Raw genomic sequence first — 14,975 nt, forward strand, 5'->3', positions numbered from 1 at the left:
GTAGACCAGAAACATTCCCAGAAATAAAGAGGGATTAACTATTAATTTCTAACTCTACGCCCACCCCTTCCTTACAACTCATCCTGTGTTTAACTGAAGGCTCAAGTTAGGATGGAGGACCAGTTAGGTGTTTTGGGGCTAAAATGCACACTTCGAGGTATCCCCCCCCCTCCAAAGTTTATACGACCACCCTTCCGATAAAAATCTTATATCCTAACAATGGGCAACTTTAATAGCTTACAGCCCTTGGCCCGGGGGCTGGAAGGGGGGGTGTCAAATCCGGAAGCATGGTTGTTTGGGGAATCGGCTCTTTGATCTTTGCACTATTTTGAACAAAATGGCTCAAAATTTGGATCGGACCCGTTCGGAAAAATGGGGAGGGGGATTTTCCACAGGATGGAATTTTCCCAGGGGAATTTCCCGGGAGAGACGCCTAGACTCGAAAGAAGAAAGAATGGCAATCCTTCTAAAACCCACGTTATTCATACTAATTTTTTCCTTTTTGATGGAAGATATACTGTCTTTTTAAAATCTTTGACCTGAATTGTGTTTCACACAGATACAAGATAGTAATTAAGTGGCAACCCAAAAGAGGGGAGTCGATTTGAGTTAGTCAATTTTAATTTAAAATTAATTAATTTAATTGAACCATTCATTAATTTCAAATTGTACTAATTAATTTACAAAATTTAATAAGGAGAGGAAAGATTTTTGAATGTACTATTAGATTATTACTATGATCATTTATACCGCCCACCCCAAGCAAAGCTTGGTCGATCTGAAAGGTATTCAAAATATGCATATTAAACCTAGCCAGAGGACCAAAATATATTTCTGAGCTGTCAATTCGGTCAAATAAGAATGGAAAGAAACCAATATAATAGTGGTTAAGTACGTAAAGTATACAGCACTAGATCCTCAAGGTCAAAACCGGCGGTGCTGATCTCCATTCCGTGGAACTTCAGCGAGGAAGTGCTATGTGGGGTTGGGGACCAGCCATACTGTGCTTTCGCACACCCTTCATATTTACCTTTCTCAGATTTCACCAGGTACCCATTCAGAACTGGATCGACTATATAGAGTCACTCCACTGACCCCCGTCCCAAACCAAATACCCGACCATGCCAGGAATCGAACCAGCACCCCTCGGACAAAGAATTCCCAACCCAGCACACAAACCACTTAGCCAGGACCGATACTTGTCGTCAAATAAGCCATTCTTAGTCATATTCATTAACCAAGATGGGCCTTACCAAAATTAAAAACGAAAGAAAAAAGGTTTACTGCAGAAAAGAGGGGGTTACAGAAAGTAAAACTGCGTCTAATAAAAAGTAAAAGCATAAGATGGCTGGACCCCCCCCCCCCCCATTGCACTTCCTCAATGAAGCTCTACGAAATAGAGGTCAGCACCGTCGGTTTGGACCTTAAGGGTCTAGTACCGTCATACTCGTACTATACTACAACTGCGAGTCAGTTCATGCCACGCTATCATTATATTACTCTATAGCGAAAACCCGTCAAATTCTGGTTTGTCGGGACTGGTTTTTAGTACCTTTTGTTCGCATGTTCTTATTTTTGGTTTGCATGTGGTTAATTGTTATCGTTGTTTTTTAGTTTTTTGTTTGCATGTGGTTTTTTGTTTTCGTTGTTTTTTTATTTTTTTGCCTAATTTTTTTTTATGCTTTACCTAATGGTAAAGCATAGCATATATTAAATACGTAACCTAACCTAACCTAGGTACCTTCCTCCCTTCTAAATTCCAAAAGACAACAGTTTAAATATCGTATACGCAATAAAAACCACGCTATCATTGTATTACTCTTTAGCGGTTAACCCGTCAAAAACGGGTTTGTCGGGACTGGTTTTTAGTACCTTTTGTTCGCATGTTTTTATTTTTTGTTTGCATTTTGTTTTTGTTATCGTTGTTTTTGCTAAATAAATTTGTATGCACTGTTTCCTTACCCTTTATACTCGTTAAAAATATCTTAGCTCGAAAAAATTTTCTTCTTTTTACAGGCTTCTGTTGAGTCGCAACGTTTTCTATAAGTAGTCTCTCTCGTTCTTTTTTTCTTTTCTTTTTTGTGTGTAAAACTTTTATGCCGTGCAGTATCTCTTATTTTTTTTTGTGTATCTGTCACCGTGGAAGACCAAAATTGGAAAATGTCGGCATTCTCAGGGGAAGACTGTTAAAACTCTGGCCTTAAAGCCCAGACTAATACTCTGGTCTTAAAGCCCAAAATATTACTCTGGCCTAAATGCACATTCAAAATATGTTAACTACAATTTTTGTTCTGTATATTATGAAGCAAGAATTTTTTCTTAACATCTGTCCTTCTTAATAGCCCCAGTCGGCTTCTACCTATTTTTGTTACCCAAGCAAGAAGGGTGTGCGAAAGCACAGGATGGCTGCCCCCCCCCCTTTGCACTTCCTCGCTGAAGTTCTACGAAATAGAGATCAGCACCGTCGGTTTGGACCTTGAGGGTCTAGTACCGTCATACTAGTACTATACTACAACTGCAAGTCAGTTCATCAGAAAAGAAGAATAAGAAACTCACTTGAAACTTTGTTCTTCAAACTTGTCCAAGTTGTAAGTTAAATCCAGGGTATTACTTTCAGATGGAGTATTCAGGTCACCCACTCTGGACATGCTACGTTTCTCTTGAATTTGTTCTGATATCATCTAAAATACCAAATTGATAAAAAAAGTGGAAAATAATCCCAAGCCATATCTACCTTCTATGCTTTCTACTCTTTGTTCCATCTCCCCTTATTTTATGCTTTCTAAACAAGGTGAGGGCGATTCCCCCCTTTTCCTATTGCTGCTATTCCAAGTTCAATTCAGTTAATTTAATTACACTGCAAAAATTAAGGTTAACTACGAAAGAAGCAAATAGAAGAAAAAGGTAAATTCAAAAGGAAGAAAAAAGTAAGAAGAGATACATGAGAAAAAAACAAAGCAAAGAAGAAAAATGAAAATATGAACCCTTAGCAGGGCCGTCACGTATGGGGGGAGGGAGAAGGACCCTCCCCCTTATAGTTTCGGCACTCGGAAAAAAAAAAAAAAATGATCGGTTAGATAAAGACAACGAAAATGCTGACACGTCATCTACAGAAATATCGAACTTGGTCGAGAAACGCAGCGGTTTTATTGACTCCTGCCGTGTTTTTATAGATGGAGACACAGTTTTCTATTTGGTTAAATAACGAGCATGAAAATAGTGAATGACATAAACCGATATCTCAATCTCGGTCGGTAAATGCAGCGGTTTTACCAACTCGTACAGTGATTTTACGTATCGTATTCAGAACGGACATAATGCTAATTATTGAAAAAATATAGTAGGTAAAAATGATAAGCCAGTCGGTAAAATCCCCCCCCCCAAAAAAAAAATTTGGCAACTAACGACCCTGACCTATATAATTTTCCCGAGGAAAACACATTCATCGACTAATCGTAAAGTAACTCATTTTTTTTATCAGATCACCGCGCAGAATCTGTGAATCTATATATATAAAAAAAAACAGTGTTCAAAAGTCTACCTAAAAAAAATAGCAAAGAAATATTTCAGAACCCCTGAAAATCAGAGGCGACCTTTGTTCATCCCAATACCGATGTATTAGTCCTTCCTTCAACTTTTTTATTTCATCTTGGCAAAATTCTCTTATAAACACAAGCAAGTGAGAAAGGGGTAGAAAATTTACTCCCTTGCTTAACTAGACTAAAAATACTGATATTCATATACATACTATCAATAGGTTATTTAAAAAATTAAAAAAACAAAAACAAATTTTCTTTCCTAAACACGAAGAAAAAGTCTAAGAAACAGGATAGTTCTGTCTCGATAAATGGACGGATCTCAGACGAATGAATTGGACGATGCATCTAAAAAATAGAAAAAACAACTAAATTTAGAAATTTAAATATGAATTTAATTTGAACTTTAATTAATTATTTTTTTAATCAGAATAATTTTAAACAGACCTAATTTAATTAAACTAAATTTATTTATTTAACTTAATTGATCATTAATTAGTTAAATTTAATAGCCAGTTAATAAATTAAAAATAATCATTTATTAATTAATTTAATTAATTAATAGACTTATTTAATCAGACTAAATTCAATTAGGTTAAATTTAATTAGACTAATTTAAATTAGAAATCAAAACTTAAAAAACTAATTTTAGAACACAAGAATTTAGCCTCTATTACAACATCAATAAACCTTTATTTTATGCCTCATATGTTTCACATGTCCTAGCCCTATCAAATAGCCCTATCAAAAAGCTTAGAACTTTGACACGAAAAAACTTACCTCTAAATTAGTAATACCCTGAGAGTATGTCCTCTTAGCAGCGATCACAGCCTCTTTAACCATCTCGACCTTCTCCTTTTGATCTATAAGTTGATGGTTTACTTGCTCTTTCAGCACAAAATACGGACGGGATTTTACTATATGCTTCCCTAGGTCTTTTTCCAGAAGCTGGACCTAAAAGAAAGAAAATGTGACCAAATTGTACCTATAAAAGCTTAAATCACAATAGATATAATAAGCAATAGAGAAAGAGTCTTGGCGTTAAACCAGGTGCATTAATTGGGGGGAAGTCGTAATCCCCCCTACATTTTGGAAAATACCTTTTTTCTGATATTTCATCGGAAAATACCTCTTTGGTTTTTACGCTAAAAACATAGCAAAAACAGAAAAAAGCAACCCCAAAGATTAAAAAAAATACATTTTGCTTCCTATATGTTCATGAACTGACACCGCCGTGTAAAATAATCCAAGGACAGATTTAGTTAATGCGGGTAAATTCAAAAACATTTCTATATATTTTTTTTTTTGCTTTGCGTGCAATTGTCAGGCTCTACCTATTCCTGAGAATTAGTCCCAATAGGTCTCCTATAAAGAATAGGTAAGGTAAGGAATTCCTGAAAATTTCCTAGATCAGTTCCTTCCCGTACACATTTATGTCACTGTCATTTTAATGCATGCTGGCACTACTACTGAAACAGCAGCAGCACTAATCAGTTGCTTAAGGACAAATGCGAACGTGTGACCCATTGGCAAAAGTTGCTTAAACAAAAATGAGAACATGTGACCCATGGCCCACAGTTGCTTCAACCCAAATGAGAGCGCGTGACCCATGGGACAAAGTTGCTTCAACCCAAATGAGAACGCGTGACCCCTTGGTCAAAGAAAAATGTAAGCTAGAACTAGAAATCTTGAAACTGAGTTTGAGACTCAAACCAAGTCTCCAGTTTTTTCAAGGGACAGTGAGAGTTTTTTGAAGGGGCTCTTTTGCTCATTTTGACGCTTCAATCCAAGCAAAGGTTTGGCAACATTGGAACTGGAGACTTTGAAGCATAAACGATTCGCTTAACAATCTATTTTCAATTTGAGGGCCTAACTTCTATCCTACAATCTATATGACATATCCAAATTTTATAAATAAAATGTACATTGAATCTTTCTGCATAATCAAAAATCACAGAACTTCTTTCTTCGTGTTTCTTGTTCCTCGCAAATACTCAGGAGTGAATATAGTTTATTTTGTAAGATCTGGCCCGCTCATTTGCTAATACTGATTTTCTGTTGCAACTCTTCCTTTGGCACTAGCTTTCGTTGTTGTGGTTGTCGTCGTCGTTGTCAACACTGTTGTTGTACCGGTGGTCGTTGCTGTTCCCACTCTATTTCCAAAATTTGCTAAAGCTATTCTAAGGAAGAAACTTGCTAGACGCCCCTACAACTACCCCAAAAGCAAGAATTGCCAATACACCCCAACTATTGAGTATGAGCCCCCAAAAGTTGAAGCAGCATATCCAGCAACAGCTTACGACGAGAGCTATGAAGCTCCTTACACACCCAAACCGACATATTCTCCTCCAGCACCAGTATATTCCAAACCTACACCAACGTACGCTGCACCAGCTCCTGCATACCCTACAACCAAACCTGCTTATGCAGCACCAGCCCCGTCATATTCAGCACCAGCAAAATATAGACGAGATGTGGCACAGCCTGCGGTTACTCCTCAGCAAATGGATAATATGGAACCGATAGCTCATCTTTTGCAGAAAAATCTTTGAGTTACTTTGTTTTTTTTTTTTGTTTAGCTCAAGATAATGATCTGTATTTATTTGAAAAATTCCCTAAAAATAAAATATTTATCTATATACTATGGTATTTAACCAATAGCTCATAAGGTAATTTTTGAGACCATGGCTATTTTGCAGGGCAAAACATGAATACGTCCCATCCGTGCACTAAGCGGACAACATAAATATAGCAAAAATACTTCTGAATCCTTTATCCGGGAGAGAATAAAAATTTCGGGAAGAGCGTCCATCAGAACGATCTCACTACCCACTCCCCCCCCCCGATATGTCGGTTTAATCCGCTTTATCCATATTTGCAATTTGCTTTATTTCTTCAAACGTTTATTTGGCAAACGGAAATCATGGTTTGCAAAAGCGATAGGTTGCGGTCGTCCAGTCTGAGCAGAAAATTGAAAAATCACTAGTAACAATATTTCTGACAATGGTCCTTTATCTGTTAGATCTAATAAAAGTGCTCCTGAACATGTCATTGTTGTGCCTAAAGATCGTATCTGGCATTTTAATACTTCCATGATAATTTCTGAAAACTGGATTCTATGCTGTCCTCAAAGGGATCAAAGTAAATCAGGAGGATCAAATTGCGGTTAAACATCCTTTGCCTTACTGACTCTCTCTGCCAATATATCCCCTGGTGTAATTATTTTTGCCAGAAAGGCGTTATTCATAGTCTGCCTAGTAGATACGATTTTTTTTTACGTTTTAGTTGCCTCCCAGGACAGAGGCGAGCTATTTTACCAGCTTTAAATGGGATTATCTTAGTTTTTGAACTCGCGGCTTTGGTGATAATTTTTTAGCCACCGGAGCTTTTGAGTCACTTTTTTAAAAGCTTTTATTTAACTTTGGCCATTTCAAGGATCAAACCACGGAAAATCAAAATCCTTTTTATATATTGTGCTATTTTTCATACACAGAGCCAAAGATAAGTGGAGAAGAAGATACAGTCTCATAATAAAGGTCTGTAAGTAAAATTTGTATCAACCACGGATCCACTGCGTTGGGATGAAACCTGATAACAATTTAAAAAAGTATTCACCCGTCAGGTTTTACAAAGAGAAAAAAGAGCAAAAATAACGCTAATAGACTTCTAATAAAATTTTCCATGTAGAAAGAGCATTGGTATTGACAGTCTGGCAGATATTTTAGAACCATTTTAAAAGTATTGCAAATATTTTTATTGGAAGGGCAAGAGGGGTCCATATCCGGATAGTCAAGAGGCATGGGTTATGTAATAATTTCTGTCCAAATTATTGGGGGAGGCAACTGCTCCCCAACGACGCCCCTGCCTTTTCCTGCAACTTGGATAAAAGACAGTTTATTAAGGTTAATCTACTTAAATTCTTAACATTGAAGACACAGACCAGGCAAATTTGAAACACTCCCATTTACAACCCGCTCACTAATAGATTCACCCCTTAGGGTGATTTATTCCTTGATTGTATTATGAGTATGTTGACTAAATGCTTGATCGGGAGATAATGCGAGTAAGCTGTATGACTAAGTGGTCCTCAAATATTGAACAAGTCCCTGGTAATTTTTTGAGGGGGGGGGCTTTAGTTATTAGCACGATTGTGCACGGTCTCTTTTGAATCCATCACTGTAGCAACAAAAGAACATGCATTGCACCGATCTATTACCCATGATCACTAACGTGACTATTACGTCCTCCCCCCTAGGAGCCAAGATATAGCCCTAAGTTCTATACAAAGTCACTGATATTCTTTTTCAAAATACATTTTTTGCGCTATGAAGCCAAAGATGATGAGAAAGGCGCCAAACAATCATGCCAGCCAACAAAAGGAAAAAACAGTTTTGTAAAGAAATTAAATTAAAAAAAAGTTTTTTCAACTGAAAGTAAGGGCGCAGCATTAAAACTTAAAACGAAAAGAAATTATTGCGTATATGATGGGGGTTGCTACTCCTTAAAACCTCGCTATTCACGCTAGTTTTTTAGAAATTAAAAAAAAAACTTCTTATTGTTCTAATTAAACGAACAGTGTTTCGGGAGTCGCTCTTAAAGAATTGGGACATAATTAAAACTTTAGTGTAAAGAGTGAGGTGTTGAGGAGGAATAACCTTATCATATGCGTAATAATTTCTGTTCGTTTTAAGTTTTAACATTGCTCCTTACATTCAGTTGAAAAATTTGTTTTTTGTTGAATTTCTGATCGTTTTTGAGTAATGCCAGGAAATCTGGCAACATCTCCACGGATAAATCCCCCTTGCTCACAGATTTATTCTCTAGATAATTCAATCCTGGTGAAAATTTACCTCGGACAAGTACGCTTAACATCTCCACGCGTAAAATTGAGTCGGCAATAAGAAAGCAATAACTAAGAAGAATTTTCGTATAGGAATTCTGGCAAATTCCCCTAGTTTAAAATTTCCCTGAAAAATTTACCACCTGGAAACTACCCTCCCCACGGAAAATTATACCCGTGGAGAATCCCACCAGCAGGCCCCCCCCCCCCCTGAAAAATGCATGCAAACTTCCCAATAACAAATACTATACGTGAGTAATCGGCAAATTTTGTAACGTAAAGACCTTTCCCCACGGGCTGTGGGGGGCTAAGATATCTCCAAAGTAAGCATGGGCACTGTTTCTGTTTTCTGTTCTTAAAGTACCTGTTTCTGTTCTGTTCTTACAAAATACAGAAACAGAACATAAACAGATGACCTGTTTTATATTTACCTGTTCCGTTTTGTTTCTGTTTTTATAATAACTATTTTGTTCTGTTTCTGTTTTTTTCTAAATGTTTTTCTTCTGTTCTTGATTTTACTTTATTGATTCGAGAATGAGATATTGAGAAATTTTGAACTTACAAAATAGTGTTTTAAATACAGTTTTGGAATTGGAGCGTTAATCTAAAATAGAAGTAAGTATAATGATGGCACTCAGTTTTGTCTGACACATCAAATATGCTGCTAGATTGTTTAAGGTAGGTAAAATTAGGGCTTAGGAGTCAGATGAGAGTAGATAGGTGGGTAAATGGGAGAACAGTAAAGGTGCAGTTTTGTTCCACTAAAACAACTTATTTTTTAGTGTATATTGTTCAGTCAATTGAGCAGCAAAGTTGCATAGATAGGTGAAGCAGGATTCAAATAAATCACTTATTACTGTATATTCTGGTCCTATTAGTAGGGCCTCTGTATCCTACATTACATGGGAGGTAGTCTGAACCTTTAACCGGGAAAACTTTAGTTCAACGATTTTTATGGAATTTATGCTGCTAGATAACAGTGACTTGCTATGATTACCACACTAGCCTTTACGTGATAAAAACCGATTATTAATTGCAAATTTTCTTAAATGTTTAGTCAGAGAGGAATGTAAATGCATTGGTCTTGTCCAGTAGAAATATATGTTTTGCTGACATTTTTTATTGCATTCAATATAACAACATATACTTTTTCAAGATGTCAAATAAACTTATTCTACCATCTCTAAATAGAATCAATGGAAACCCTTTCAGGGAAAAGCCTAGAGTTGAAACAGTGGCCTAACTAGCTGATTCTGGCCTAACTGGCCAAAGTTTTATAAAATGCTAATACACTTTTCTCATTCTGTTGAATAACACATCTTCCGGTGAACACGGTAATTTTTGCCATACAGTACAATACATTAAAAAAAATACCACTAAGCAGTATACTATTTTTTGTATCTGTCTCTCGAATACCTATTATAGACATGTAAAATCCTGTAAAAATTAATATGATATGATATGATTTATCATAGGTAGCGCACTAGTGCTGCCTAAGTAAAGAACGATGTGGGGACAATGTGTTTTTTTTTCCTCCATACATGGGCAATTCATATCGAAGGAGTTATCGTAAAAACTATGAGAAGGGCTCATTCGATAGGAAACTGGAGTGACTAGTGCCCTATTTAATAGTCGAAAGGGATTGGAGGGCAAGTAGCCCCCCCCCCACGCCCATCATTCCCCCAAACAAATTCAATCAAAATTTTGAGACAGTCATTTTGTTCCGCATAAATGATTTCCAGAGAGAAAATATGTTTTTGAGAAGGACACTCCCCCACAACCCTCATGGCAAGCGTTTTAAGCTATGCCCTGGGGGCATATAAGTTTTGTAGAAGGCGTTGTCGTAGAAACTTCAAAACAGGCTCATTCGATTAGAAATTCGAAGGGCTAGTACCCTATTTAATAGTCAAAAGTCATTGGAGGGCAACTAGCTCCCCCACGCCTATCATTCCCCCAAAAACATCCCATCAAAATTTTGAGATAACCATTTTGTTCAGTGTAGTTGATTTCCAGATAGAAAATATGTTTTTGAGGAGGGCTCTTCCCCACAACCCTCAGGGCAAGGGTTTTAAGTTATGCCCTGGGGGCATATAAGGTTTTTATAGAAGGTGTTGTCGTAGAAACTTCAAAAAGGCTCATTCGATTGGAAATCTAAAGGGCTAGTGCCTTTTTTAATAGTCGAAAGTGATTGGAGGGCAACTAGGCCCCCCCCTGGCCCATCATTATCCCAAACGCATCCAATAAAAATTTTGACATAGCCATTTTGTTCAGCGTAGTTGATTTCAAGATAGAAAATATATTTTTGAGGAGGACAGTCCCCCACAACCCTCAGGGCAATGGTTTTAAGTTATGCCCGGGGGCATATAGGGTTTTTATAGAAGGCGTTGTCGTAGAAACTTCAAAAGGGGCTCATTCGATTGGAAATTCAAAGGGCTAGTGCCCTTTTTAATAGTCAAAAGTGATTTGAAGGCAACTCTACCCCCCACGCCCATCATTCCCCCAAACACATCCAATCAAAATTTTTAGATAGCCATTTTATTCAACGTATTTGAAAGTTTTGGAAATTAGGTCTTTAAGGATGACAATCTCTCCCCCCACAGCCCTTAGGCCAAGGGTTGTAAGTTATGCCCTGGGGGCATATAAAGTTTTTATTGAAAGTGTTGTCGTAGAAACTTCAAAAGGGCTCATTCAATTGGAAATTGAAAGGGCTAGTGCCTTTTTTAATAGTTGAAAGTGATTGGATAGCGACTAACACCCCTCTCATGCCCTCCATTTTCGCAAACACATCGAATTGAAATTTTGAGACATCCATTTTGTTCAACATAGTTGAAAGTTCTGGAAATTTTGTCTTTTTGGAAAATTACCCCCTCAGAGCCCTCAGTACAAGGGTTGTATGTTATGCCCTGGGCATATAAAGTTTTTATTGAAAGCATTGTCGTAGAAACTTCAAAAGGGCTCATTCAATTTGAAATTGAAAGGACTAGTGCCTTTTTTAATAGTTGAAAGTGATTGGATAGCAACTAACGTCGCTCTTATTCCCACCATTTTCCAAGACACATCCAATCAAAATTTTGAGATATCAATTTTGTTCAACGTAGTTTAACGTTCTGGAAATTAGGTCTTTTAGGAAGAAAGCCCTCAGTGCAAGGGTTGTAAGCTATGCTCTGGGGGCATATAAGGTTTACATAGAAAGTTGTTGCATAAATCACAGGCAGCGCGATCGCGCTGCCTAAGTAAAGAACGGGGACACTCGAGAACGAGACAAGAAACGGGAACTAAGTAAAGAGGAGGTCACTCCCCCACAACCCTCAGGGCAAGGGTTTTAAGATGTGCCCTGGAGGCATATAAGAACGATCTTGGCACAATGTATTATTTATTATTTTTTTCCTTTAGAGCAGGGTACTCCGTATCGAAGAAGTTGTCGTAGAAACTTCGAAAAGGGCTCGTTCAATTTGAAATTGGAGTGGCTTGTGCCCTTTTTAATAGTCGAAAGTGATTGGAAGGCGACTAACGCCCCTTCCACGCCAACCATTTCGCGAAACTAAAAAATTGTTTTTACTTTTATAACTTTAATAAATCAAATAATACTAACACTTAGATTACTAAATATCAGTATATGTATATTAAACAGACAATGCACCTTCATTTGTATTTTTTTCAGTAAAGTGCAAATTATGTTCTGGCCATGGGAAGGCATAGGGGTTTTGAGCCCAAGTTATATTAACTTCTGCTCGTTTGGAGTTTGACTCGGTTATTTATTGTAATTTCTGTTCGTTTTGGGTTTCATTTATTTATCAATGCTAATTTTTGGTAGTTTCACGCTTGGTAAATTATTTTATTTTATTTTTGCTCATTTTTTGTTTAATGGAGTTCTGTACTTATCTTTGAAAAATTTTGTGGAAAAAGTTTTTTTAGTTTATTAACACTAAAAGCCCTACTGGGCCATGTTTAATACACAATACAGTTCGAAAATAATAAATGAAAATAACCTTATGATACTGTATATTACAATACTGTGCTGCAAAGCGTCTGCACATTTTTTTTAGCGAAACCGTAGTTACGACAGGTTTAATTGGCTCATTGCGCAAACAAACCGCTCAGGGGGAAATTGGCCCCTTTTCCCCTACTTGCACCACTGAGGTGGAAGAGGTCAGATATTTGGCTGGAGATGCAATTTTCAAAATGGTAAGCTACTGGAAGGTGCTTCTAATTTTGTGAAAAATCCTAAGATCAACCATTGTTTTAAGACAAGCATGATGTCATTTTCTGATCACGACTTGGATGTTCCAAGACATCTCTCTGGGTACCCTACGGAAAAAAGAAAATATTAGGTGCAACTTCTGAAGAGCGTCTCTAAAGGCTAAGGGAGTCTCTGCCATGACATTTATATCTTATCTTAAAAGGAAGCACACAATTGATATGCACAAAGATAAAGTATACGCGTCTGGTGCAGAAAATAACAAACCCAAACCAACTAAAAAAATATATCAAGTCAGGCTGCTTCCCTTGAGAGAGCTCCAGATAGTAAAGCAAGTGACACATAGGGCAATGGATTACTGAAATCTGGAATAAGAAGAGCAGAGATATGATGGTTTTTTATTTCCAATCGATCAAAACAAGCTGGTTTGTGGATGATCTGCTGCAAAACCCTGTTTAAGGACAAACTGCCACTTTCTACGTTTGATAAGCCAGATTTGAAACAGCTTATTTAAAAAAACAACAACAGGGGGCTTGAAAGCATCATTGGGGGGAACCGTCTATCGTCACTTAAGTTTTGCTGCCAGAAAAAAGAAGTTCAGAAGGCTGCTTTAAGATCTGCCACTCAGACTAGCTTGACTTTTCACTGCTGGTCTGCAAAAGGATCTGGCTTTATAGGTATCACTGCCTATTACCCCAGGAAAATGAAACATGAGCAGAGGTTGCACCACTTTCTTTCACATTTCAAGAGGCATACACATTCTCATACAACTACTAACATCTTTTCAGCAATCCAAGTTGCAATCAGGAAGTTTTCAATGACAGATAAAATGTTCCACGGTGTGATTGATTCTGGGAACAATGTCACCGAAGCCTGTAGGATATGAGCCCTTTCCTAACCTCATGTTTTTAACATTTTCTTCTTCCATTTGTTGCACGCTTTCTTGGATTTTTGTCCACTCGAAGCTTAGCCAATGACATCCCTGAAGAAGATTGCTTGGAATCCTTTGATGAAGTCGAAGACGTCGATCCAACTGTTGAAAACGATTCAGACGGCCTTTCTGTTCCTTGTTCTGAAAACTCCGGACATGAAGATACACTTGCTGAAGAATCTGAATAAACTGATGCAGTGTCTAAAGAAGAGGGCGGTAAAATTAATGGAGAAAAAGAGTGGGGAGCTGGGAGTCTGTCAAAAAATGAGGTTGCAACACAGGCTATCCGATCCAAAAGACGCGTTACACTTGCTCAAACATTGATAGTCGAGGTTGTCACTACCCCTTTTCCTTTGCGAATGGACCAAGAAACCAAGTCTAAATAATCAAAAGCATGCCCACTCGTATTCTTAAAACAAAAGTTTGATGTAGTAACACTTTCTATAAAGAAGCAAGTGTATGGGTGGGAGAAAGTATTTTCTGCCGCAAAGCGAAAGAAATTTTCGAAATAAGTTATCAAAAAGTGCAATTGTTTTTATATTGCATCCCTTTGAAAACCTAATAAGAGAAGAGAATTCTTGAAGAAAGTATTGTGTAGCAAAGGGTCTAAGTTTCTTTGAAATTCAGAATTTGAGAAATTTTATTTTACATATTTACTTAAGAATGAATTTGGTGGAGGGCCTAGAATATTTTTTTCTAGCGCAAAACGCCGTAAAAATATTCAAAGTACCCTTAAACCATGAATTTTCCTTTTGATTTGTCTCTCACACAAATTGGCTAGGAAATAATTAATCTTAAAAAGATGTTTTGAGCTGCGAGGCATCGAAATTTTTTGACTTGTTGGTAAGAAGTGTCATTTTCCCGTGCACTTTTCTTCTTTCATACATTATGTCAGATGGCTTCCAAACATCAGGATGGGGGAGGGGGAAATCGTGGTCTGGAGAGGGGGAGTGTCCCCCACCAAAGCAACTATGGGCTCTGCTTAAAAACTAATGACTGCGCAATTTGACGACGAAAATTATTTTATTTTCAAAACGTCTCAAATAATTAGTATGCCTTTCCGGGAAATTCAAGGAGATTCTGTATAAAAAAAAGCGCATTTTTTGAAAAAAGGAACGGGAAAATGGAGGAGAATGACCATAAAAAAGGATGGCGATGTTGTGTGCATAGACAGTTTTTCGCCCCTTTATTGAAAAACTGTTCTTTTTGGCGGAAAATGCTGCAATATTACTGATAATAAACCAAAACTTATCATTTAAAAAATGTTTCTTCTTTAAGCTTTAGGTGTTCGAAAAACAGCTTTTTAAACAGCTATTTTTTACGAAAACAGCTGTTTTCTGTTTTTACCAAAAAACAGAACAGAAACAGGTCTTCTGTTTTTATTTGAGCTGTTCTGTTTCTGTTCTGTTTCATTAAAGCCCTGTTTATTTTCTTCCTGTTTCTACAGAAAAACAGAACAGTGCCCATGCT

At 37.2% G+C, this 14,975-nt stretch overlaps 2 protein-coding genes across 2 annotated transcripts in view; one reads left to right on the forward strand and one right to left on the reverse strand.

Moving 5' to 3' along the window:
- The window catches only part of LOC148940235 (uncharacterized), a 40,357-nt gene that overhangs the window by 12,204 nt on the left and 13,178 nt on the right, over window positions 1–14,975 (reverse strand). Inside the window, exons 2-3 of the mRNA XM_089105751.1 lie at window positions 4,317–4,490; window positions 2,557–2,681 (exon numbers count right to left, since the gene is read on the reverse strand). Coding sequence (XP_088961877.1) covers window positions 2,557–2,681; window positions 4,317–4,490 — 299 coding nt within the window. The remainder of the gene's footprint in view (window positions 1–2,556; window positions 2,682–4,316; window positions 4,491–14,975) is intronic.
- Window positions 5,591–6,088, forward strand: LOC148940236 (uncharacterized; the record flags this gene model as incomplete). The annotated part of the gene is made up of 1 exon (XM_089106412.1): window positions 5,591–6,088. A coding segment is annotated over one exon (498 nt), but the record flags the coding sequence as incomplete, so codon positions are not given.

Source organism: Artemia sp. Qi Xiang Cuo, chromosome 20 (genome assembly GCF_049724085.1).
Source record: "Artemia sp. Qi Xiang Cuo chromosome 20, ASM4972408v1, whole genome shotgun sequence".
Lineage (NCBI taxonomy): Eukaryota > Metazoa > Arthropoda > Branchiopoda > Anostraca > Artemiidae > Artemia > Artemia sp. Qi Xiang Cuo.